This window comes from Berghia stephanieae, chromosome 3 (genome assembly GCF_034508935.2).
Source record: "Berghia stephanieae isolate SIO BIC M18660-M18661 chromosome 3, UCSD_Bste_1.3, whole genome shotgun sequence".
Lineage (NCBI taxonomy): Eukaryota > Metazoa > Mollusca > Gastropoda > Nudibranchia > Aeolidiidae > Berghia > Berghia stephanieae.
In genome coordinates, this window is record NC_088362.1 from 19,086,026 (window position 1) to 19,113,526 (window position 27,501).

At 33.0% G+C, this 27,501-nt stretch overlaps 1 protein-coding gene across 4 annotated transcripts in view; it reads left to right on the forward strand.

Moving 5' to 3' along the window:
* The window catches only part of LOC144967289 (syntaxin-binding protein 5-like), a 91,447-nt gene extending 66,870 nt beyond the window's left edge, over window positions 1-24,577 (forward strand). For 3 of the 4 annotated variants that reach the window (XM_078904345.1, XM_078904347.1, XM_078904346.1), the window contains exons 20-30: window positions 4,126-5,914; window positions 15,765-15,884; window positions 16,384-16,500; window positions 17,101-17,244; window positions 18,427-18,533; window positions 18,739-18,829; window positions 19,614-19,722; window positions 20,268-20,363; window positions 21,331-21,455; window positions 22,214-22,335; window positions 23,080-23,344. In XM_078904345.1, the coding sequence (XP_078760471.1) occupies window positions 4,126-5,914; window positions 15,765-15,884; window positions 16,384-16,500; window positions 17,101-17,244; window positions 18,427-18,533; window positions 18,739-18,829; window positions 19,614-19,722; window positions 20,268-20,363; window positions 21,331-21,455; window positions 22,214-22,335; window positions 23,080-23,217 (2,958 nt within the window). In that variant the 3' untranslated portion in view covers window positions 23,218-23,344. Of the gene's footprint in view, window positions 1-4,125; window positions 5,915-15,764; window positions 15,885-16,383; window positions 16,501-17,100; window positions 17,245-18,426; window positions 18,534-18,738; window positions 18,830-19,613; window positions 19,723-20,267; window positions 20,364-21,330; window positions 21,456-22,213; window positions 22,336-23,079 lie in introns of all 4 variants that reach the window. The other variant, XM_078904348.1, reaches the window with a different exon arrangement.
* Window positions 24,578-27,501: the final 2,924 nt, after the last annotated feature.

Below are 27,501 nucleotides of genomic sequence, written 5' to 3' on the forward strand. Positions count from 1 at the left end.
TGAAAATTATGATTATAATAACCATCATATCAACATCATTGTTATTATTATTATTATTATTATTATTATTATTATTATTATTATTATTATTATTATTATTATTATTATTACTATAATCATCATTATTATATTTGTGCCAATTTCTAATAATCGAGTATGTAAATTCAACAATGGGATCTAAATTTCGGAAAATCATTTCAGGTGTGGCCAGTTGCTCAATTCTTCAACCGGTCTATAGAAAAATGTGTATTAGAAACAGTCATTCAACTTGGTGTGAGATTATGATCAAGAGTATGAGGTGCATGTATTCATTCATAGATATAACCGTTATAGGTCGGGTACAGACCAAATCTCCAATTAAAAAGCTGAGAACTTAACATCAGACCTGTAAAAGATTCAACAATGTTTTGAATTTCGACAATATCACCGGAATCATGTTATTATTTTCATCATCATTATGCACTTTATGTAAGCATATTGATTGAAAAACATATGTTCCCTACGTTCTGTGAAAAATTTTCAGACAATTTTGTCAGCTGCTACTTACAGGTCTGGAGGTCTCGATAGCTCAATTGGTAGAACACTCACTTCGTTATGCAAAGGGAGCAAAATCAATCCCGGGTGAATTCAAGTTTTTTTTCTGACTTCCTATAATTGGGTAGGTGGATCTATCAGACCTGTCAGAAAGTACTTTGCAATACACAAGCATCCTATCCAAAGGGTAGCAAACAATTGCTATTGCCCATTTCCCGCTGTAGAAACCGAGATTGTGGGCCAAATGGCTCTGAAAGACTTCTACTCACAGGTCTGCACCATGTAAATTTTTTTGTATTTGTTATCATCTGGCACTGTCTCAGATATGTAAATTTTGATCTTTGTCAAATAACCTCTTTTTGCCAATTTCGTCTCAAGTTTCGCTCACCATGACCACAGTCTGATCTGTGATTGATCTTTAGTAGCTTAACAGTCAAGGCTTAAACAATTCATTGGCTCCCTTCAGCATTGAATCATTGGGCATGGCAAAACAATTGGAAGTGGAAGTTTATTGGCACAAACAAGATTTGGTTTGAACCCATGTTCTTTCAGGTTGTTTTATTTAACCTTCTTTCCATCTAGCAATGGTTGATTTTCTTGACTTTTAATCCTTTCGCGTCATGTCACTGTCTACAAAACTTCACGGCTTCTTCCACAAGCTTGGGTTTGAGATTCTCCCCACCTTAGCTGTGGTCATTTTTTTTTTTTTTCTTGTAGTTTCATTGGGATTTCGAGGTCATGGGATGTTCCTGAGTCCTGAGATTTTGGTCAAATAAAATAGTAGTAGTAAGCCTCGCAGTCCGAATGACGCTTGCTGAGAATTGTGTGATTCAAATAGAATGGATAGAGTGAATGGCCTTCTCAGATTTCTGCATTTCCACATGTTTTAATTAAAAAGATATGCTGATAACTAGAGCCAAGTTGGATCTTGCAGGAAAAGCTTTGTGATAAATTATCCAAAGAGAGTGTTGTTTTCCAAATTTGGATAGATTCTGGCTTCGTGGGCCTCATTTTGTAAAAAGTTGACTTCTCTGGATCAGTGCCTATCAGCAAAGGCATTCATATTTACTCACCTTGGGCGGACACGCTAGTTATTTTGTTTACCATGCGTCATGACATGTTTATGCAATTTAAAATTTACTCAAGTATTGAATGTCATACTGTTTTAGCATATTTTACAGAAGACATCCGTTCTGATATAGGGCCTTTGGAATTTATGTGTGCTTTTACTTTTAGGGAGAAAAAACTACAGAACGTCCCAAAAAAAAAAAAAAAATGAAATAATGATAAAATAATTTTATTTTTTTTTGAGTTTACTTTTCTTTAGAAATGGATCTCATCAATATAAAAGAAAAAAATAATTTTAGAGACAAATTTTTGTGCAGAAGTGCTGACAAAGTTTTTAATTTGTGAAAGCTTTTTTTCTTACTTGTAGTAAAAAGAACGGATCAACTATGTTGAAACTCACAGAATTTTATATTTTGTGTCAGATTATTTCTGTTTCATAAATGAATTTTTGAAATAAATGTCATCATTTTAAGAGAATAAAAATTTAGAAGCAAAATATTGTGCAGAAGTACTGACAAAATTTTAATTTGTGAAAGCTCTTTTTTTTTCTTACTTGCAGTAAAAAGAATGGATCAACTATATTTTAACTCGCAGAATTTTGTTCTCAGTGACAGATTATTTCTGTTTTATAAAAAAATTAAGTCATTTCTCAATGTGTCGTTTAAAGTTGAATAAGATTATGATTTGTCTTAGCTACTTTCATAAGCCATGCAAAAACAAGCTGTCTGATGTGATATGATTAAGTTGTCGAAGAATTGCTCACTCAGCCTCTCGTTTTTATTCCCATTAACAAGACAAAAGCTGTGTTTCATTCATGTAAAAAGTGGCGAGTAGTGTAAAAATTTCATGGTTTGCCAGAGAAATGATGATTGTCTTATACAGGGGATTGTTATTGAATAAGGTGCATTGTTTTCATCATTATCATCATTCTTTTTATGCAGCCTTTGTTTAGCATCTGTCATCTTTCTCTCTCTGTGTCTCTCTCTCTCTTTCTCTCTCTCTCTCTCTCTCTCTCTCTATCTATCTATCTATCTATCTATCTATCTATCTATCTATCTATCTATCTATCTATCTATCTATCTATCTATCTACCTATCTATCTATCTATCTCCCCACATAATTGTATATAATTTGCAGTGACGGGTAATTTATCTTTTGAACTTGAACACCCTTATTCCCTTTATTTCTAGTAAATGGGTCACATATAAAGAACCAAGCATTTTATTTACCTTTTGTTCCCCAAAGAATTTCTTTTTAATTTTAAAAAATAAAGGTAAGAACAGTCTGTCTATAATGCATCCTATTGCGCAACACTCTTATCAGAAAATGTAATTTTGTACAAGTAGCTCGCTGGAAATCTCTTAAGATGCCAAACAGATTTTTGCCAGTCTTCTAAGGACCAAAACTACCCCAGGATCAATAGTATAGTAAACCCAGAACAAAATCTCAGTAATAATGACAATTTCATTTTTATTTAAATTTATTTATTTACTTAGGAAGAAACATTAGAATAAGTGTCTAATTTTCAACAACAACAACAACAGCAACAAATTATTATGAGCAGAAATTGAGTTTGTCAATATGGTTACACATTGCTTTGGTCCTTCCTTGCCTTGAGCTGATTATTCCCTCCAATGCAGCAAGACAATATTGATTTCACGGGAGTTTGAATTTGAAGAAAACAGCCATAATTTGATTCTACACATGTGTTGTCATCGTCATCGTCGTAGTTTCTCATTTAGTGGTAGTTTTTCAAGCTGTGTCTTGTCTTTCATTTAGTTCAGTGTTGATTATTTTAGCCGGTTTGTTTTTTTTTTAGTTTTGTTATGTTTTTTTGTTTTTTTTTTTTTTTAATTTGTTGTATAACCAAAGAATTTATTTTTTAAGATTTTTGTTATTGTGTGCTGAAAATTAAAGAAAAAACAACACACATATTTTTTCTACATTTTTTTCCTCTCATTTTTCACATTATTTCGTTCAGTCTAAGTTATATCTATGTCATTTTCCTTGAATTTAGAATCATTCTAATTTTTTTTTTCATTAAACTACAGAAAAAAACTTTTTGTTTTTCAAAACAAAATATTAAATTTTTAAATTATTAATGACTGTGATTTTTTTTTTAACTACCATTTACAATAATTCATTAAAAAAAATTTTTTTTTTAAAGTTCATGTTTTATGTTTTATGTAAGTGTCAAAGATGATTCTACAGTAGAGTTGTCCTTGATAAGTGTATTTGTAAAGTTTAGATGCCATGGATTGATATTATTTTCTATTCTAATTCCATTTTGTACTGTCAATTGTGCAGTCATTTCATGAGTCAACCAGTGAGTCTGTGACACACCATTCATACGTCCTTGACTACTTGTTTAGTTTGTGGTTCCAACTATTTGTTAATTGTTATTTATTTATGTTACATATGTAAATATATATATATATATTTTTTACATTATTATTATTTTTTCTTTTTTTTTTTTTTTACTAAACAAATGCTTCTACTCTTTTGTTCCCTTGTTGCTTTCAGTCTGCTACCAGCCATATGCCATGTAGCCCTCCCAACCCCCCTCCTCCTACCCCTTTGACCGTGGCTCCCCCTACTCACGACTTTGTTGGAGTTAGTAGTCGTAGTGGTCAGCAACAACAACAACAGCAACAGCAACTACAAAACCATCCACCACTGACCAAGGCTAAATCTCAACCCCCACCCATCCCACCCCCTCCTAAAATTAAGTCTATAGAAGCCGTGGCTGCCGCTTACAAGTCTCATTCTATTGTTGGCAAATCAAAATCTCTCAACTATCCAGACCACCAGCATCCCCAACAGCAGCAGCAGCAACCCCATCTACAACAGGAATGTACCACAGCATCCCTTTCACCTCCTGAGATTTCTTTTTCCAATCTTTTAACCTCTTCATCCTCTCCCCAAACCGATTCTAGTCCTCGTGAAGAGAGAAAGTCACCCTCCCTTATCGCGAGCATATTGGGAGGAGAAAAGAGATCTTCATCCACTGAATCACAAACGAGTAAATCTCCCGAGAGAGTAGGAAGCCCGCTGAGTCCTTTCAAAGAAGACCATTTTCCAAAAGAAGAGCTGTCACTCTCAGAATCCCCGTCGTCACTTTCACAATCACAGGAAAATCCTGTGGCTCCTCCTAGAACAAAACATAAAAATCGACAAAGAGGTTTAGTTCATCAACCAGCTCTAGACTTGCCGACATCTCCGAGCAAGGAGAGTAGCGGAGTTACCAGTCCCTCAAGTGCAATGCCCTGTGATAATGATAGTAGTGTTAGTAGCAGTAATACAAAAGTTGTTGTTCTAGATAACTCTTCCCCCCATCTTCCTATACCACCGATCATATGCCTGCCCAGATCCACCAGTGAGAGTAAAGACTTAACCGATTGCAACAACCCTGATATGTTCTTTCATAAAAATCCTACACTCCTTTCACCAGGGTCTCCATCCAAACCCAAAAGTGTAAGCACAGGAGATTTACCATCCGGTGATAAAGATTCCTCATCCCCTCTTGAAGCGCGAAAAAAATGTAAAGCTGTGCGGACGCAATCGGACTCCAGAACTCTTTCAATCTGTGGCCCAGGTCCAGAAGAAGAATCAGATAAAATGGGTCTAAAGGCTTCTTCAGATCCATATCTGAATTATAATAATAGCACAGAACAAAATACAGAAAATGTCATACCCGCTGTGATAAAGACAGGCACCAGTGTGGATCAGAGTGATCAATGTGAGGCAGGGGAGGAGAATACGAAGAAGGAGAACTGGCTAATGAAAAAGATTCATAAAAAGAAAGAAAAGAAGAGGAAGAATAAAGATGCCTCAGAGATTGATAAAAAAGATGTTGAGGGAGAAGAGGATGAAGACAATACGAAGGAAAGTATTGGACACTCTCAATCAGACTGTGATTTGAAGTCTAGAGATGACAGGAGGCAATTGTCTTTTGGAGATTTTGTAACAGTTGACTACAGCGAAGAACCACAAGACATGGGTATGCATTACGAAGCAGCTGTAGATGGGAGCGGACAGGCTGTTGGGGTTAGTGGTGGTAAAAATTTCTTACAACGCGTCAGTGTCAAAATTAGAGCTCTGGGATCCAGAAAGTTGTCTAATGAGGATGAAGAGAAAGAAAAGGAACTGTTGTCTCCGAATCGCTTGTACCACCAGCGGTCTCAAGAGCAGCAACACCAACATCATCGCAAGATAAAGATTGATGTGTTGGATCTCACTGATGATGGTGCCAAGAAAATGAGCATGAGAAAAATGTTCTTGTCAGATGTGTTGCAGTCTAGAAGGGCCTTTGGTAGGTACAAACATAAAACAGTACTGCTACCCCCTCCCCCTCCAAAAAAAAAAATGTTTCTCCAAAAAAAAAAAAAAAAAGCCACATTGATTTTTTTTTTTTTTGCTCATTTATGGGTATGATTTGTTTTCACTGTTCTTGTTCAAACTCCAGGCAATTATTGACGCTTCCTTCTCTCAACAGCATTTGTTGCTCGTGTTTGTTATATTTACTAACAGCTTGTTCTACCACGCTGAGACAGGGTGGCTTTCTTTTATTGTTTGTTCAACATCAACTTAAATATTATATATACATATATATTTATTTCCATATATATGTATGTATGTATGTATGTATGTATGTATCTTATGTTCATACTACTTGAATGTTCAATCTTATTTTCATTTTCTTTTTGTTTTATTTTTCAGACATTTGTTTTCTTCTGTTTTTTTCAGATTCAGTTTCACTTTTGTTGTTTTGTATTATTTCCTTTGTTCATTTTGACTCATTTAATTCTTTTTCACAGCACTGAATTCTGAACAATCACCATCAAGTGACGCATGAGTTGCACCAATCCAATTTTCTCCTTTCATTACATTTTTTTTCTTCTTTTTTTTTTTTTAGGTATAATTTTACATTTGTCATGTCAACTTCCATTACCTCTCTAGGTATGGATTTTCTCTGTATGCATTTTATATAAGACAGCAAATCATGATGTTCTCCAAAAAAATTTACAGGATGGCACTTCATCGTCGTCATGTCGTCATCTAGTCATCGTCTACCCCTATAAAAGCAAACGATTAAAAAAAAAACTTCCTTATTTTTTTTCACAGTGAGCTGCCATTATGTGCACAATCAGATATACAACACACATCTAAACACTGAACACACACCACCACACACTCACACATGAATTGGCTGATTGTGACCTGTGCTATGAATATTATATTCTTATGTCATTTTAATATGTTCAACCAACCAACCTCCCTCCTTTGGCAAAGTGTTTTATCGACAACTACTACTCTCATCCGTCGTCACATCGTCAAGTTGTTATTAGTACCCCGTACCTACCTCTATCTTGTTTTTTGTCTCTTTTTCAGGGTGAGCTCAATTCCGTCGTCACACTTTTTTCTACTCCTTCTTTACGGACGTGTCAGGTCTTCTTACACAAGCCAAAGCATGAATGCATTATCAGTATTTATCTTCTGTCTCTATTACATGCACCTTGCATGATGATTTCCATATTCGGTCATACTACTCATTTTTTAAAAAAATAATTAATTAAGAAACCAAAACGCTTTTTGAAAACAAAGTCTTCTCTGAAGAAGAAAAAAAAAAAGAATTGATATTTTTATTGGGAGGTGTAGATTATAAAATTTAGGGAGATCATTGGAAAACACCTATGGAGGAAATTTTCCATCAGAGAATTTATGAGCAGTTTTCATTGAAAATTGACGATCGAAACTGTGAAAGTTTAAGAGAAAGGAAAAGAAAACTTTAAGAAATAAGTTTTTCGAATAATTTAATTTTTTTAGCTGTGAAGAGCTGTGAAGAACTTAGCCTGCTGAAAGAGCCATGACCATTCATTCATGCATTGGATTTTATATTTCCCACTTTGTCAATAGAGCTGTAGAGTAGTGCGGATGTAGCCCTGTCGTTATTCATTTTTTTACTTGGTTCAGTCCTTAGTTTGCAACTCACCCGCTTTTGCTTTCATCATTACAACCATCATTACCATCCATCTACTCGAAGGTTCTAATTATTTTTTTGGTTTGCTAACCTTTTTTATTTTTAACATTGAGGTAAAAACATAGTGTGGTTTCTATTTTATTTTTTGATATCCATTCTAACATTAATTCAAAAAAAAATTTTTTTGGTTTATGAATTTTTGGAAAACATAACTAATAATCGTTATACACTAATAGAAGCTTAATATTTCAAAAGTCTTTGTGGATCTCAGAGTTCGTGTTTAAAATTCTGTAGTAAAACTTACCCCTATGTGCTTTAACATGTTGGCTGCTAAATGTTAGAAATAATCGTTGCAAACCCCCAATACCCCCCTCCTTGAATTTTTGTTCTTAATTTTCTATTGTTCTTCTTATTGCCTGCCCGACCACCACATCTCTTTGACGCTATATTTTAACTGTTGTCTTGCTTTGTGTTTTGTAGTTTTCGACAAATAATATTATCTTTGGTGCTGCTACATCAATTTTGTGCTCAGCCTGGCATCAAATGGTTGATCTTCGTCCAAAGGGAACATAAGGACAATGGAAAAATATCACGAGCAGTTATATTTCAATTTTTTTTAAAATATAGGATTTTATTTTCAAGTTCATAAAAAATGAAGGAAAAAAAGTTATTTAATAGAAATGGGGTTGTTTTTAACCTTTGCTTCTGAGACTGCCTTTACTCCATATGTCTCTAGCTCCAGCTCTTTATGTTATAGTATTTAGTAAATTATGCATGTCTGGTGGATAGTTAGTCTATCACTGATTGAATATGTGATAATCATTAGGAAAGGTTTCTTGTAGAGCTGTTCAGTTTTTTGTTTTTGTTTTGTGTTACGTTGACTTTTGTCTTTAAATAGTTTGGTTTAGTTTGTCCAATGAAGTTTACCTGTCAGTAAGATGTCAGGATGGTCGCTTGAAATTACAGGACGATCTACAACTGACATGGAAAAAATGTCAATCATAAATGAATTGTGATTATTCTGGTATTCTTTCACCGTTTAAGTCTTTCTTGATTTCTCATGTTTTCACTTTTTTCAGTTTTTTTTTTTTTGCCCCTTAAGTTTTCTTTATTTGTCAGCAGCAGTGAATCAGCCATACACTCTTGTTTCTCTTCATCATCTTCAAATCCTGCAGACCGACCACTGGATCACCAAAAAAAGAAAAAAGAAAGAAAGATAGAAAAACATGATTAGAGAATGGAAAGGGAGGCAGTATAGCTTTTTTTTTTTAATTTAATTTTTTTTGTTCTTCTCCTTCTTCTTCCCCCAATCCCTGTTCCATCCTCTCATTTATTGATATCATCAACAACAACTGCCACCCCATCACCAAATGTTTAGATAAACGGTGAATGCCTGAGTCCCACATCCGCTGTTATTCGAACTGCCGTCAGGAAACAACTGTATGCCGATACCCGCCGAGGCGGTGGGGTTGGTAATGCTGCCAGGGTGGCCCAAGGAGCAAGAAAATTACAGCGTGTACACAGTGTGGCATCAATGGACGAACCTTTCTCTAGTGGAGGTGTGCAAAAATGGCCAGGCATGATAATGTCACTATGTGAAGAAAAAAAAAAAAGAAAAAAAAGTCTCCGGTGCTCTTGATATTAACTTCCTGTTCTTGTTTTTGTCTCCCCATACCTGTGACATATAATAAACCTTGTCATTTTTTCTTTGAACAAACATGTGACTGTTGGTCTACTTATATTTATTTTTTATTTATTGGTATCTTTCGTTGTGGGTAAAAGTGGTTATGGTTTACTCAAAACTTATTTGAATCTCATAAATTTGATAAAGTTCTCATCTTTCTTCTAATTTTTATCCCTTTAGTAAGAAATTTCAAAATTACTCCAGATCTTTTATTACTTTATTGCTCGTAATTCAAGCAAAAACAAACTGAATGACAAAGTGGTATTTCAATGCATAATAATTCCAATGAGTAAAAAGGCTTTTAAATTTTTTTTTAGCAAGGGGCATCTCTAATGTATGTTTATGAGCTTGTATTTTTTGCGTCAGTATGATTGTAAGTCTGGGGTGGGGGCAGGTTTGATGTAGAGTAACCAGCATCCATAGACATAAACCCAGCACAACTTTTTTTAAAATTATTTTTAGTTCACACTTAAACCAAAAAAAAAAAAAAAAGAAAAGAAAAAAGGTTGTAAAGTTTTGGATACAAGTTCCTACTTGAAACTGATGATATTACCAGGTATTGGTAACAATAAAAATGCGGAAAAATTGTGACAAACTTCAGATGTTGATGTCAGCAAGAATGGATATAAAGTGTTATGACTTTTACGTGAACAACACTGTACATTGTCATGGTTGAAATAAAATTGGAAGTTTGTTAACTTCTACTATGTTATTATTATAGGAATCATATCAAAAGGCAAATTAGTTATAGAATAAGGTAAAAACCAATTTTATTTAACTTAAGTGCAGGTGAAAAAGAATTTTATCTGGGTCGTTTGTTTTTTAAACTGGTTTGGGGGAGGGGCAGAGGGAGAGAAAAAGAGAGGTAGTCAGCTGGGAACGTTTTTATAAGAAGTAATGCCTAGAAGTGGAATTGTAGATCTGTTTTCTTAAATTTGTTGTAAAGATGTGTCACCACAAACTGAAGACATCATTTTTTGGTCTTAAAAATTTGGAAGTTTTTTGGGTTTTTTTGCTCTTTAAAACTTTGGTTTGAATCTCCTGGGAATGAAAGTAGTTTTGTCTTTGTGGCTATCTTTTCTCTTTTCCGCTTTCTTTGCTCTTACTCCTCTCTTTTGCTCCTCTCAAATGTATTGCTGTTTAATTCTCAAGAAACTCTCATTGTCCTTTTCCATTTCATCTTCAACTATAAATAAACGAATGATTCAACTTCCCCATAGAATTGTTGTTGTCTCTCTTTGGTTTCAGGATCGAGGTTTCTTTTCCATTTTTATTGTTATTTGTATTTCTTGAACCCCCAAAAAAGTTTTTAGAAGAAAATTTACGCGAATTTTGTATCACTTTGGTTTTGGGTATTCTGTTCCTTTCAGTTGAATTTTTTTGTTTTCAAATCTCGCCTTTCCATCCCCATCCCGTTAAGTTTTAATTTTGCATGCCAATTTTATTCTCGTGATTTGAGTTACATTGTGTTGTTGTTTTGTCCGAAAACTGGAAGCCTTACCAGGCAACGAAGTGTTTTTGCTGTGGCTTTAAAATGCTCGAAAAACATTAATCTTGCGTTTAGGCCAATGTAGTGATTTTAGTTGATACTCTCAGCTATCACAGGTTTTTTTTTGCTTGCATGCAAATATTAAACCTGTTTGAAAAGAAAAAAAAAAATGAACCAAAATGTGAAAATAATGTTATTACCCTGTTTCTTCCCCCACCCCCTCCTTTGGAAAAAAGTTTGAATATTGTTCAACTTGTTGTGTGGACGCAAATAGAAAAAAAAAAACAAAAGAATAAAAAAACGAAAGCAAAAAATTAGAAAACCATACTATAAATTTATTTTACAATGTAAGTCTTCGAATATAAGTCATGTTCTGTTTTTAACTCATTTGTAAATACTGTCATCTCAGATCTATAGGATGTGTATGATTACCAAATCATCTTTGCCAAAAATACGGAGATGTAGCCTACAGATATATAGTTTTGTTTGTTTTTTTAACTTCTCGTTGTCCTGGTCTCTACATTTATTAACAATATCTTTTTTTTTTTTAATTGTGGCATATTTTCCTGTCTCCTCTCTTCTGAGCTGGCAAGTGGAATTATAGTTTTGATTCGTGCATGAGACATTTTTATTTTCATCAAAAACAGCCTTGACACAGTGGCAATGATTCTTCATTAGAAAATATTGATAGTAATCCACTCATATATTCACATCTCATCTTGTCATCATTGATCGCATAACAGACCAAATTTAAAAAAAATCAACAAAAAATATGCAAAATAAAGGGCTGGAACATCAATCAATACTTCTTACTCTTTCCTGTAAATACTATTTTATTTGAGGGAAAAAAAATATATTATAGATTTGACTTCATATTAGGTTTGTGTTTTCAATGAGTTCTGCCAATTCTTATCTCATGATTTCAGATTTTTTTTTTTAACTTGCACTTACTTTTAATATTTCTTAAAAGTAAAAGCCTTTCCTGTGTTCATCATGATTTGCAATTTGATAGTCAAGAATTTTTAAGAGAGTAGTCGATAAATTGTTAGCCCCAAAGAAAAGCACTATCGAACTTTTTGAATTTCCAAGTTGCTAAGGGTTGGCTGGTCTCTACTTAATGTCCTGATGTTCATGAAAAATACAGAACTTGACTTTAATTAAATAATGGCATTTTTTTAGGGGAGGGGAAAAAAAAAAGTCATTTCAACAAAAAGTAGGAATACCATTCATTTGGCTCGTGACTGTAATATTCATGAATGTCGATCAGATAAATAACATCACATGTGCTTAGATTATAAATTGCACCCACTTGCTTTAATCGAGAGATGAATATTCTAGAATTTCTCTTTTGTTTATTGATTATCTTTTATTATCTTATTCTGTCTTTGAACAACACAAAAATAACATAATATAGATCTAGCCATTTATTTTTGCAATATAAAACAAATCTGTGCTTTAATGCCTATCTACACACATGTGAAGTTTTTGATTGCATTTGATTATAGTGTTTATAATTTATTTTATGTATATATTTCTTTATTCTTTGTTCTTATATATTTAGCTCCACAATGACATCACTTCCCCTTTGGTTTTGTTGTTTTAAAATCTCTTTATTTCAGTCTTTATTTCATGTTCTGGTGTTTTCACAAGAGTCGTTATGCATGTTTTGATTCTTTGCTAACCTCCTTTTTTTTACAAGCATTAATATGTATACTTCTAAATATGATAATGAATCGTTTTTATCGTGATTAGCTATATATTGGTAAATATTTTTGTTTTCAGATTTAAATGTCAAAAGACATGCTATCTATGTCACATATGCTGTAGTAAGGGGGAAAAAAAAAAAAAACAGATGCGAAAAGCAACATGAAACATGACCTCCCTTGACCAGTTGACCATCATACTCTGGAAAAACATGTATTTAAAAATTTGGCCAGAGAACTCGTCCTTCAAATATCAGTCAATTTAAATAACTCATCTTGGCAAAAACTCTCAAACCTGGAACTTTTTTTCTCGATTGATATTTGAAGGACAAGTTTTCTGTCCAAATTTTTCAAAACATTTTTTTCCAGAGTATGGCAGTTAACTCGTTAAACAAAACATGCTGATGCTTCTATGGGTTCTATTTAGCTAGTTCCTGTTTCCAATAGCGTACGGGATGTTTTGCTGCATGTAAGATTTTAAATTGCTCAAAATGCAATGAGTTTTCTTGTAGTCAGCAGTTGGAAAATAATGTGTTGTGGTTTGTTAGTTGTTTTTTTTTTTTTGTTGTTTTTTTTTTTTTTGGGGGGGGGGGTTGAATGTGTTTGAATTCAATGATTAATTAGACAAAATTGTCTTTGCGAACAAAGTTTGGCATACTTTTAAATACAATGAAACATGCCGGAGTACAACCAATTACAATAATTAGTGCCAACTGGACTTAGCGTCAATTTAAAGCAAATAAATGACAATACTAGTTTACATCATGATAAGAGCACAGCACGCTCAGAGGTTAGAACTACAAAAATTGCAATGTCTCTAAATCGGTAATGATATGACAACAGATTCCCTGTATTGTAATACAAAAAACACTCTTAACATGTGTCTTATGGGAAGAGATCCAACAAGTCCTGCCTGAATTATTCTCTCTTTTAGTTTCCCTCTGAATTCTTTGAAAACAAGATGTAAAATTCCAATCCTAATCATGAGGGGCTTAGAGTTGACTTTAGTGAAGGATGGGGGGTTGTATTTAGTGATGGGATAATGCAAAAAAAAAAAATAGCTGTCTATTATCTTGCATTTTTAACTGCAGCAATTGACTTACTTAACTTATTGTCAATCACCTCCTAATCTTTGGACTGGGGCGCTTTGGCATTTTTTGGTGTTGTCCATTCAATAAAAGATAAGTGAAGCTTTAGGCAAAATACAAGGAGCCGAAGCTCAGTGCCAACAGGTGTCAGCTACGGATAGAGCTGCACATACGAGATGGAAGTCGGTTTGGATGAATTCAATCCCTCGTGGGGGCGGGGACCTACACTCCTCTAAGCTTGGTGAGAAGTTGCCAGGCTTTGATACCAGTAAGAGGAGACACTGTGTAGCTGCGAATCGGCTTCGGTCGAGGAGCTGCCTAACGGCAAGTGCGTTACATTGGTGGGGTCTAACTTCTTGTCCAATATGTCCACGCTGTGGGCAAGAACCCGAGACGGCAGAGCATCTAGTCGAAAGGTGTGTTGTGACGATGCTACCAGGCGGGTTTGCGACGGTGCACGAATGCGGACCGGACTTTGCTGATTGGGTCGATCATCATAACATAATAGTGTGAACCATAAGAGGCTGCTGCCATGTTGACCGCAGAGCAACTAGTTGAACGGTGTGTTGTGACGAAGCTTCCGGGCGGGTTTGCGACGGTGCACGAGTGCGATAAGGAATTTGGAGAATGGGTCGATCGTCATAACATAGTAGTGTGAGCACTATTAGAAGCTGCTGCCATGTTGAACGGACCTGCAGCAATCATTCCTTAAAACATATCTTCATTGCATTTTGAATAACTTTATGAATATAATCACAATAAAATTGATTTTTAATGGAAGCACATTTTCAGCAACCTTTATCTCCAGCATCCTGTTCTAATGATAATTATTTTTTTAAAAATTATATTGAAATGTAGAAAAGTCTATTGCAGCTATATGGCTTATGGCTTTCTGAGCACTGAATCTGAATCTTCTCATTCTTCCCTCTAGTGCTACTGTTTGGGATGGTCATATTTCATGCACGCTCTGTTTTTTTTATTCTCCTTGTTTGATATAATTGTTATAATATCTGTTCTCATTTTGTATTACTAAACATAAGAAAAATATTACAACACCCCCACCCCCTCCCATCCCAAAATAATATAAGTTACAAGACAATAAATGTCGAAATAATATTTGCCACCATGTATTTGGATTATTTTATAAATTTTATAAATATAACAATTGATTTTGAATTAGCAATACTTTCATATGCCAAACAGTACTTATTCTTGTCAGATAGCATGAATTGTAAACAATGTTTATAATTGTTCATAAGGGATGTTCATTATGATGTATAAAGGATGTGAAGAGATGCTGTTTGTTCATGTGGATGTGTCCTATGTATGATATCAGACTTGTCAACCCCTATGAATTTTTCATATTCCTGCCAATTTTAGACCTCAGTTACGAATTTACATAATTGTCACATTTACTACAATTTTTCACTTTACAGCGATTAATATTTTAGTGAATGCTTTTAGTAGATGGTCTAGGACCGTAGAGGAAACCACTTAGTGAATTGTTTGACTTTCTTCTGATTTTGATTCTCTTAAGGACAAATAATGTCTGAGCCTTTGGGAAAAGAATTAAGTCGCGTTTCATTCAAGACTTATTTCACCGACAAGTGGTCTTCTTTAGTGAAATTTTGGTGAGACCGCTAGTGACTACTAAATTCTCAATATCTTTTGACAAATTGGGTTTGGCAAGTCTTTAATACACATACCCGATCGCTTTACTGATTATGAAAATGTTTTTATTTAATTTTTAAAAGCATGAAATAACATCTCTGCCGAGAGTCTTGTCAATTTAACATTTGTACTCTAATCAAAATATTGTGCAAATATTTTTATATTGTCAGTGGAAGAACCCATGATATATTTTATATGTTTACGACATATGAAACAGTCATTATGAACACATCTCTTCTCTTTAATGTGGCTCAACAAGAAGATTGTGATATTAGTTTTATTTTAATAAATTGATTTTAATAGTTATTTTTCCCCCAATGATTAAGTTCTTAATATGTTAAAGTACTAAGTAAAATTAATCTAGCTTTCGTTTACATTGTGATAAATGTTAAACTCGAAAGTTTAAAAAAAACGAAAAATTGAGTTGAAATTATATGCTATTTATAAAACATCTTAAATCATTGGCTGATTTGCCAGTTGTTTGGTGACTGACTCATTTATAACCATTGCATATTATTGTTTCATCCATGATCAATTCCTGATATAGACAAGACAGACGGTACGTCGTTTTCTCGTTCTCGAAGCTCCAGCATGTCGAGTCTAGAGAATGTCACCAAAGAGGCCATTCAGTGTCTGGTCTTTGCTGACTCCTTCACCAGGAAGTCAGGTGAGCATGTTACAATATAATACTCATTGTACTTTTTTTTTTTAATGAGCTTTTTTATAGCGCAATATCCACTAAACGTGCTCAAAGCGCTTTACAAGGGGTCCCTGGCTAACAGCAACACTTAACATGTAGGACGTGACATGACACCTGTTAGGGATATTACCATTTTTTCGGATGAGAGACCTGAGTACGGTGAGAGAATGTGAGTAAAGAGCCTCTTCCAAGGACTCAACTATGCGCTGAGCGAGGCTCAAACCCAGGGCCTTCTGATCCAAAACCGAGTGTCATACCACACACCACATAGCCTCACATAGTAGTCGATTCAGTCACTCAAAAGATATAAACTTGCAATGGTTGATTCTTTTAAACAGACCACTTGGCAACAGTAAATTTTTGACAAAAATACAAGATATGTCAACTAAACCATCTCAAAATTTGTCGTTTAGCTTTCTTTCTTTCAGATAACTAATTAGATCTCACTGCTTTTCTCTTCTCACAGACAATGAGACTTCCCCATGCCTTTGGGTCGGCACAAGTCTGGGTTCTGTCATAGTGATAGTCCTGGTGCTACAAGCAGATCAACGCTTGTCTCAGCCTGTTATCGTTTCTCCCAGTGGTCAGTATTTTGTTGCGTTTTTTTGTTTTTGTTATTAATTATTATTATTATTATTATTATTATTATTATTATTATTATTATTATTATTATTATTATTATTATTATTATTATTATTATTATTTATTATTATTATTATTATTATTATTTATTATTATTATTATTATTATTATTATTATTATTATTATTATTGTTATTATTATTATTATATTATTATTATTATAACTATAATTATTATCATCATCCTAATTATTATCATTTTTATTATTGTTACTATTGTTGTAATTGCATTTCACTCGCATGAGAAAATTGTTGTGAAGATCTTGAGTCAGTCATAAACAAGGAAGCAGGTTTTCGTTTTTGACTAGATGATTGAAAACACACCAAAAAAAAAAAAAATTTTAATATGTGGCTGGACTGGAAAACCTGATCAAAGATTCAAAGATACTCCACTCCAAGGTAGATATAAATCTGAAAATACGTTATGATAAATTACCAGAGAAGGTCAAAATGATAAAAAATAAAGTAACCCCCCGCCCCTAAATAAATTATCATCATTAAATATTTGATGATATGAATTATTATCTCTTTGGAAAAAATCAGGTTCTTTGTACCGAATGAAGGGATCCATTATATGCATGTCATTCTTGGACTTCAAAGGGGTCCTCATCCCGGCTCTCACAGAGCAGTGGCGGGAAATCAGAGATAACAAAGACTACACAGAAAAGCTTTCCAACAAGGCTACACGTGAGTATTGTTGTTGTATGTTGTATATCAAGATAAGGGAGAAGGTTTTTGTTTCAACTTTCAAAATGCATTTTAGGCGTCATGCACTTATTTGCAGATCTGATGACCCAATTCCTTAGGAGCTCATTGTTGTAATGGAAATCTCTAAAAATAATTATGCAAAATATTGTCCATTAAAACAATGTCGAACTAGGCCCATAAGTGGGTTCGGATGTCAGAACTGCATATATGTACACGTCAATTTTAGGCCATTTACCAATCTTTTAAAGAATTGATTTAACTTTTCTAAGTAAAAAGTAAAGACATAAATTAGGCATGTAGGTAAACATCATTGGTACAAAAAAATTAACCATTAAATTCTAGCGAAACAACAAGGATACAAAACAAAGGATAAAATCACTGACAATACAAGCTGATAGCAGAAAAGTTAAAGTAACAAAAAAGTAAGAAGACTTCCACTAGAGGTTTTTTAGACCTGAGTTGTGTAATCCTTCCCTTAATATACGTTCTTGACTGCAATTTATTTTTTTACAAAGTTTTTCTGAAATATCAAGAAATTGAAACTGTAATGTAACTGGGAGCAGGGAACAGCAGTAAATTTGGTTCAGGTCGGATATGCTCCTCACCTGATATCAGTAATATATTCAAAAGTTTATTTTTAGGCAATTGCCAATATAACTCATAAAAGAATATAGTTCCAACAAATCAAGTTAGTAAAATCAATAATGAAGCAAAGCAAACAATAATAATAATAATAAGACAAAGAAGAAGAAGAACAATAACAATAATAATGATAATAATAATAATAATGATAATTATAATGATAATAATATTAATGTAAAATCATCTAAAGATTTAATTAATAGATTAATAAAAAGTTGAATTTTACTGCTGACTCTGTTTCGTCTTCAGTCATTGGGTAGCTAGATGTCATATAATATCTGGCATAAAAATAATTTGCAATAGATCAACTCAACATCCTACCCAAAGGGTTGCCAGCAAATTTAAGCGTCTTGTTACAGTGAATTTAACTGATTTCAAAAGAACTACCTTTTAAAATAAAACAGGTTTGCATTGATGTAAGCCATTGCTGTCAATGAATGCATTTTTAAAAGGGAAGGTAGATAATGCATCTTGTACAAGGATTGAATTGGGCTTTTTTCTGGTTTTCTCTCATTGCAGGGCAAATGTCTGTCAGCAATTTAAAACCCAAGATTTCACCGACTTCCTCCACTGAAATAAACAATGACCGACAGTTTGCCATCCTATGTTCAGAAAAACAAGCAAGAGTGAGTTCAACGGTTGTTTCAAATTCAAACTTGCTTTCAATAAAATATTTATTTGTATGTATCAATATTTATCACTAAGTAAAAGTAAAATCTTGAAATTAATAGATATAATAATCTTTTTTTTTATTTTTATTTTTTGGTATGTATTGATCAACTTACCATTCTCTTTTGAGAAAATTATTATGTTGGTCTATTCCTTTTTCAGGCCATCTCATTACCCTCCCAAACCTGTGCTTTCAAAGTAAAGATCACCGAAACTTCCTTTGTGGTTCGTGCTGAAATTGTTGCTATGCGAGGTAAGAGTGAGAAAATATGAAGTGTTATTATTCACAATAAAATGTGTACTTTAATCTCTTTCTTCTTTTTTTTAGCTTAAAGGCCACTAACAGAGGGCTTTTCATCTGATTTTTTTGTGTGACTCTCAAAACAAAAAAGAAGTTAATTATGTTTTAACTTCCGGAGTTCTTCTTCTTCCTCTGCTTCTTCTTCTTCTTCTTCTTCTTCTTCTTCTTCTTCTTCTTCTTCTTCTTCTTCTTCTTCTTCTTCTTCTTCTTCTTCTTCTTCTTCCTCCTCCTCCTCCTCCTCCTCCTCCTCCTCCTCCTCCTCCTCCTCTCTTCTTCTTCTTCTTCTTCTTCTTCTTCTTCTTCTTCTTCTTCTTCTTCTTCTTCTTCTTCTTCTTCTTCTTCTTCTTCTTCTTCTTCTTCTTCTTCTTCTTCTTCTTCTTCTTTCCTTCTTCTTCTTCTTCTTCTCTTCCTCCTCCTCCTCCTCCTCCTCCTCCCTCTTCTTCTTTCTTCTTCTTCTTCTTCTTCTTCTTCTTCTTCTTTCTTCTTCTTCTTCTTCTTCTTCTTCTTCTTCTTCTTCTCCTTCTCCTTCTTCTTCTTCTTCTTCTTCTTCTTCTTCTTCTTCTTCTTCTTCTTCTTCTTCTTCTCCCTAGTCGTCTATTATAATATTTAAGTAATTAATTTTGTCAAGGAATTGAATCAGTTTTAAAGGGTTTTAATGATTTTGTTGGAGTTTGCTAGATATATTTAATTTACAGTGTGACTAACGTTTCGTTTTGTTGTTTATTTCCACTTCCAGATAGTGTATGTCTTTTGTGTTATGTGGCTAATGGGCATATCTTAGCCTTCAGTTTGCCCAGTCTCAAGCCTTTGTTTGATGCTGATTTTCTTCCACTTACAGATTACAGGTAACCCTTTCAGTAGTGTCATCATTTTATCTTCTCAGGGTGATCAAACAGCTTTTCTGTGCCCATTGAGAATTTTTTTTTCCCTTTTCTTAGGAGGTCCTTGCTTTTGATTCGGTATAAAAGTCCTCTAGAGCCATTAACTGAAAGGAGTCTGATTTTATCCCAGTTTATGTAGTAAATAACAATGTGAAATTGAATGTAAGTCAACACTGTTAACTGCCAGGTACTCAATTTTCACCTCCGGTTTCAGTGTTTTGAGTAAAATAACCTAATAGCAGAGTAAAGCTTAGGCCGCATTTTCAGTAGGAACATTTTCAGGTTTGGCAAAGTGTCGAGATTTTAGTTTCAGGTTTCAACACTTCTTCCTGCTGGCACCCATGATACCAAAGCCCCACATTTATGACACCAGAGATGGAATTAAAATTTGTAATATTATTTGTCAGGAAATTGGTGAGAGTCCCTTACACATGGTATCAAGAAATGTCATTTTATTCTTTCTTTTTTCCCCCAAATGTATCAATATTTTTTTTCTTTGTAAATTTCAGGGTTGCAAGAACTTTCTGTTTCAGCAATAGTGGCCATGCAATGTTTTTATGTTCCCCTACAGAAGTACAGAAAATTACATATTCTTCTGAAATTTCGTAAGTAGGAATGAAATTTAAAGACTTTTCTTTTATTTAAAAAAGATAAATAGTGAAGCATTCTTCATGATCAAATTCAAATTTTACTTGACAACAAATAAGGACATGGGGGTCCCAATAGCAGATGAAGATTTGTTGCGTCATCCTTATTGTTTGTTGCTGTTATTTGGGAGTTTTATTTTAGATTATAATCTCGCTGTTTACCAAGAAAAATATGACAAGCCATTTAAATCAGATGCAGTATAGGCTTGAATCCCTTTAATTGGGCACTAGTGAATACTGCAATGTTTTACTCTAGTATTTGTGTGATTCGCTAGTTATGAAAATGTCGGAGAAAGTCATATTGAACTTGCTTAATCTCAATTACAAAATTAATGTCAATCAACTGCCCTTGATCCTTGTGTAAGAAAATTTTATTATTATCATTATTATTATTATTATTATTATTATTATTATTATTATTATTATTATTATTATTATTATTGTTGTTATTATTATTATTATTATTATTGTATTATTATTATTATTATTGTATTATTATTATTATTATTATTGTTATTATTATTATTATTATTATTATTATTATTATCATCATCATTATTTTTTATATTTTTTTAAATGACTAATTTACTGAAAATAGATTATTTAATCAACCATCCTTATTCATTTTCTAAATCTGATTTATTTTTTATTTTTTTTAATTAAAAAAATTATAAATCTTGATAAATGCAGCCGATCATTCCCTAACTTAAATTGTTTGAACATCAACTACCTATTGTCAATACTAAAACAAAGATTGAAAGAAAAAGACAGAAAAAGGTGATCCATTTTTTATTATATTTTGTAGCTAAGAAGTTTTCCCAATGGCCACATTTTAAAAAAAAATAAATATATATATATATATCTGACATATTGTGTATATCGTATTCATAAACCATTTTATTATTTCTTTCATCTTCTCACCCAGTGAAAACCTAAGTGAAATGATAGGGGAGTTGTTTTTAGCCCGAGAAACGCCAGAACCACCAAAGCAAAGCTTCTTGAAGACTCTGTTTGGGGGAGGTGTCTCACAGCTTGACAGGGAGGAGTTGTGTAAGTGCCGTTAATGTTTTCGTGTTGGATCTAAAGATTTGTGATTGATATCAGTGAGTCGGTTGATTCCTGAAACTGAGTAGTGGCGTTGATTGCCTTATAACTTGGGGTTTTTTATGGTGGAGTGGAAGTTAAGTGCCAAGTAAGATTAAAACTGCTTGAATCAGTTGTTAAAGGATTGGACAGAATGAGTAAAGAAAATATTCAATAAAATACTTTAAAAATGATTATTTCTAATCATGAAACCAAATTTTTTTTTTTTCAATCAAAATTTTTAAAGAGAGATACATTTTTTAGTGTCTCATTTCTCATGGTAGAAGTGTTTTTTTTGGTTATTTTTAAAGATCATTCCATGAGTCCTTTAGGAAAAAAGTAATTGCAGTTGTTTAGTGTTAATGTTTCTAAAGTGATAAAAAAAACATAGGAAATTGAAAGGAAGCTTCAATTTAATAAATGAAAGCAGATAATGTGGATGTTTGGGTTTCCACTATATCAACAAAACACAATGATATTTACCCTAACAACGCCATTCTCACATCTCTCAATCGTCTTTAGTATTTCATTCATTGTGTTTTGTTGATAAAGGGGAAACCCGAAACGTCTGCATTGTCTGTTTTCGTTTATTAAATTGAATCTTCCATTCAATTCCCTATTGTTATCTATTTCATCAAGCGTCAAGCAGCAATATATTCATTTTTCTAAAGTGTATATATTTTTATTATTTAAGACCATTTAATGAAATTCCATTCCATCCACAGTTGGAGAAGCGAGTGGTAAGGCATCCAAAGGTCTGGCCAAACACATTCCTGGCAGTGCTGGTTTACAACAGTTACAACAACAGTCCCAGGCATCCAGTAATGAATTTGCCAGAACAAGACTCGTAAGCATTGATTACTTTTGTTAAGACCAAAACAGATTTGATTCCTTCATTATTACAGTACTTCCTGAGTAATGATATAGCTTAGTTCTACTGGCCAATGGCTGCACAGTGCAGCCGATCTTGAGAGGGAAAAATAATAATGTAATCCAATCCTACTTTCTACAAAAATTCTGTAAATTGAACCAATGGTATCATTTCTTTCATCAGAACATTCAGTTGACCCTAGGGGGGGTATTTTAATTGAGATTTTAATAATAATAATAATAATAATAATAATAATAATAATATATACTTTATTCATCCAAAAATATGGAAATTCGTTTACAGACGTGGCATGCATAAAATGTATAAACACAAAGTTGAGAATCTATGGCGACAATGGATACATATATATATATATGCAAATGTACAAAAATGTAAAAATATACAACCAAGAACCGATAGTTACACTTTATATATTAATTTGATAAATTGAGAAAGGCCATACCTCTGGCCTTTAGTCCGAACTTTTGTGCTGAATTCAAATGTCGCTTTGTCTTAGCTTGTCATTTTCATGTTGCCTCAATCAGGTGTCAGCCCTCTTGTGATGGAAATGCGAATATAGCCTCAGCGCTAAAAGAGTTAAAAATAACATTGCTTAGAAGCTTGATACCATTAAGCAAGTTTGTGCAATAAGCAGAATGTGTTTGGGAAAAATGAGTTGACAAAGCAATCTTTTATTTGTTTTTGTTTTTTTTCCTCCAGTTGCTAAACGAACGTGGTGAAAAGCTTGGAGAGGTTCAGGACAGGACGGAGCAGATGATGATTCACGCTGAGCAGTTCAGCATGGCCGCACACCAGCTACTGGGAAAGTGGAAAGACAAAAAGTGGTACCAGTTCTGATGAAGACTTAGCATGCATATTAGACAGTAAATAAATGATAAATAAATAATAATTTAAATAATTGAATTGTCATTTTTTCAGTCGTCGCTTACCAATGTGCCAGGTGGATGGAATATGAATGAGAATATAAGGGTATATATAACGTTTTATTGGTTAAAGGGACATTTAACTCAATTCTCTAGATTGTCAGGATATCTCTTTTACAAAACAACATTGGTTTTCCGGATTGTTTGACCTGTTTACTGGGTGGGGGTCCTGACCTCCCATAGTGGGCAGGGAGGTACTTACTGTGTCTTCTATCCCCATATATCTGTATTCCAACTTGCTTTCTGTCTTTGTCTTGGAATGAGATTACTTGGTTTTGTCCTGGCCCTGGCCAGATGCCCTTGCTGAGAGGGAAACAGTCAAATGTATAGATAGTTTTGGGAGATATTTTTTTCCTTGTAAATCGCTCTGTTATGCACTGTATTATGTTTTGTTTACATATTCTATATGATTTGTAAACATTTGAGTGTATTCCTCTTAGTAGGGACCTGTGCTTGTGTCTGGATGAAAATTTTAGGTGATCTCAAACTTAGTACTTTTGATAGAGTGCTTTTGGAATTTACATCTGTTTCCTATTTGAACCAATTCCCCTTACCTTTTCTTAGATGCCTTAATTGTAATTCTAGAACTTTTTACTATCCCATTTTCTTCCTTTTTACTGGCACTGACATGACCTTAATGTGCTGCAAGCTCCGTAAAACCCTTAAAAACAAACATGACCTGTTTGAAAAAAAAGCTATTCCTCTAATGGCTAATAATAATATTGGAATGATTTTAAAACAAAATTAAAGATGATTGGGGTATTTTATGATGCCCTCCAATTTAAATCGTTTCACTGCATTATCGTTTAAGAATTCAAGCAACAAGTACTGTTGAAATGAAATATGGTTCCATATGGCCTGCTAGAGGAATAAATGACATTGTGAAGCACATTAAACATGGTAAATTCATGTACAAGCACTATATAAATGCTCATATTGTATATTGTATTTAAATACAATGTTAACTCCTCCTTGGTCAGTTTCATTTGGAAAATCAAGTAGTTAAAAAGAACTATGTTAACTGTGATATACAAGATAGGGGGGGGGGGGGGGGGGGGGGGAGGGGAAGAACAAAAACAAAGTAGATTAATTAAAAGATCATCGTTTTGAGAGAAGACAATATCCCAATTTACTCCTGTACAGAAATGGTTACTAAATTATAATAAATAATAATGATAATAATAATAATAATCATCATCATAATCCTTATTATTATTAGAATGCATTATTTTTCTGGTTAACCAGCGAAGGGGATGTGAAAAAAAACAAAAAAACGAGAGTAAAAGAGAAAGAGAGAGAGAACCAAAACGTAACACTCGTCACCAGGCATATTGGCAAGTGACCTCTGTAGAAATAATTCTTTTCATGAAGAAGCAATCCATTTATGTTTTTTATACTAACACTACTACGTGGTCATTGATTAGATTATATAATAATTACTATCCCTCATTTCTATCACTCTTCATTGCAACAGTTCGTTTCATCACTCACACCACAATCCTTCAAGATTTATATATATATATATATATATATATATATATTATATATATATATATATATATATATATATATATATATATATATATATATATATATATATATATATATATTTTAAACATATACAATGAACTCTTCCATTTCCTATTGTCGTGAATGATAGAAGTGTTAATGATTTTACCAGTTGGCTAATGATTGGTTTCCATTCATGACTCATGTGGTGATGGTTATTGGTTCATAGGGAATCCATTACGATTCTGAAGATGCAATAATTTCTCTTAAAGCTGTTGATAAATCACAGTTGATAAAATTGCTCTTAGTTTTTTTAATGAAGCATTTGTACAAGAAAATTAAAATCTTTATTTTCATCTTTTTTTTTTTTCTTATAAAAAAGCTATTTCAATTAAAATCTTACTTATGTATTATAATAATTTAATTGTAGAAAATTACGTTTATCCTTTTTGAGATTTTGAAAAAAAGAGGCACTGAACAAGAGCTAAGCTCAAACATAAGAGATTAATGATTTATTTTATTTCTTCTTTATTGATCGTTTCATTCTTTTTTACACATTTTTTCGGATTACAATATAATTAAACACTCCCACATTTCATTAGTGATTAATACAGCATTTTTCCTTACTTCTATTTTGTTAACCAATCAAAAACGTGATGAATGTTAATACATATCAAAATCGGCATTCAAATTGCTTAAGAAATAAAAGTAAGGAAAAAGTGCCCCTAGGTGGCGGTTCACCTACAAAATGAGAGAAATAACTAACTTGGTGTGCCATTAATATTGGCAGACTATAGTTATTAGCAGTAAAAATAAAGTATGAAAGTATAACGTAACTCACCGAGACCAGCATACCTGTCCACTTGCTCACTGTTACATCAAAGATGTGAATTTTCTACGAAAATGGTATCAGGCCTGGACTTTTTTTGATAGAGTACTTGATGATTGCTCAGTTGGTAGAGCTCTCGCTTCACACGCAAAGTGACAAAGATCTATCCCGAGTGATGTCATGATTTTTTTTTCTCACACCCTGTCCACCCAGCAGTGATTGGGTAGCTGTGTCTGTTAGATCTGGTAGAAAGTACTTAGCAATAGACTGGCGTCCTATCCAAAGGGTAGCGGGCAATTGATATTGTCCATTTCACTCTATAGAAACTGGGATGAACCCCTTCTCCATGGGGCCTAAAGGCTCTGAACTACTTTACATGCCATCAGGGAATGAGACCGAAGGCATCCAGAGCGATAAAGACTTAAAAGAAATGCAATAAATGTGTCCAAAAAAGTGTGGTGATTGTTTTTGTTTGGAAAAAAAATAGTGTTTAACCAAAAACTATTAGTTGAATATTGGATATTTAATTCGCATGGAGTTTGCATATGAGTCAAAATTGTGAATGTTAGATATTTTACATGATGATCTCTTATTTATAAGATATCCTACTTTTATCTTTTACGGAAACCATTCCTGTCCTAGCAATTGTTTTTTTTAATTAAAGAGAGGTGATGAAAAGCACAACATTCAGTTTTGTACCGTTTCATTCCACACTAATCATTCCTTGTTTTTAATTTTCCACTTATTATTTTCTCATTTATTTGCTTTCAATTTTGAAAAGCATTCCTAGGATCAAAAATGATTGATGGCGCACTTAAAAGAGAGAAAGAATTGTGATTTATATTTCGTTTTAATTATTTTTTAAACATTTATATGATATTCCTATATTTGAAATGATAGTGCAATATTGCTAACCAACTCTGGATCCCTTTTTTTAAAAATAATGCAAACCGTTACAAAGTTGGTAGTATTTAAATTATGAATTTTTTGTTGTTCAATTATAAGGTAAAGATGTGAATTTTTGCAAAAAGTTGAAGTTGAAAAAATATCCTGCATGATAGAGATTGGGTATTTACTATGAATGGTTTGAGTTTAAAGTAAAGACTTGTGAACAGAGTAGCTATCTATCCCTAGATATTGGCTCGACATGTCTATTTACTGTTATGTTCACATTGATACTCTGTGTGTGAGTGATCGGAGATTAAAATATTTTCTGGTTTGTAGCTTTTACCCATTGGCATGTTTCCTGATACTCAGATAAGCTACTTCATAGTTGTAATATTGTTATACTAATGATGTATAAATACTGTTTGAACTGTTTTGTCTGTGATTTTGGGCTCAGCATTTGAATAATACAACAAAATGGCTGTGACTATCTACAATTTTTTTTTTTTGTGATGGCGGGTTGATTCATTTTTCTAATTTCACCACCAGACAACTCGGAATATTCAGGGATTATTTTATTTTTTTCAATAAGGGGGAAGGATTATTCTGTTTTTTTATTTTTTTTCAGTTATATTTTTCTAATCTTGAAAAGTTTTCAGTAAGATTTATTACATTTTCAAGCTAGAGGAATTGTCTCGACATGTTTATCTTAAAAAATTTTTTTAAAGCTTTTGAAATTTAACTTCTATTCTTAGATACCACACACTGTTTTCACTGCAGAAACTTTTTTTTAACTAATTGTTTTGTTTTTGTTTTGTTTGTTTTTTTGTTTTTTTTTGTTCTATTCCCTTTCAAAGTTTTTGAAGAACAATATATTTCAGTGAACAAGTAATTACTTGCATTTCCTGTTAATTCATTTAAATATTAAAGGAAAACGTTTTGGAGTTAAAACACAATAAAATATTTATGCTGTGC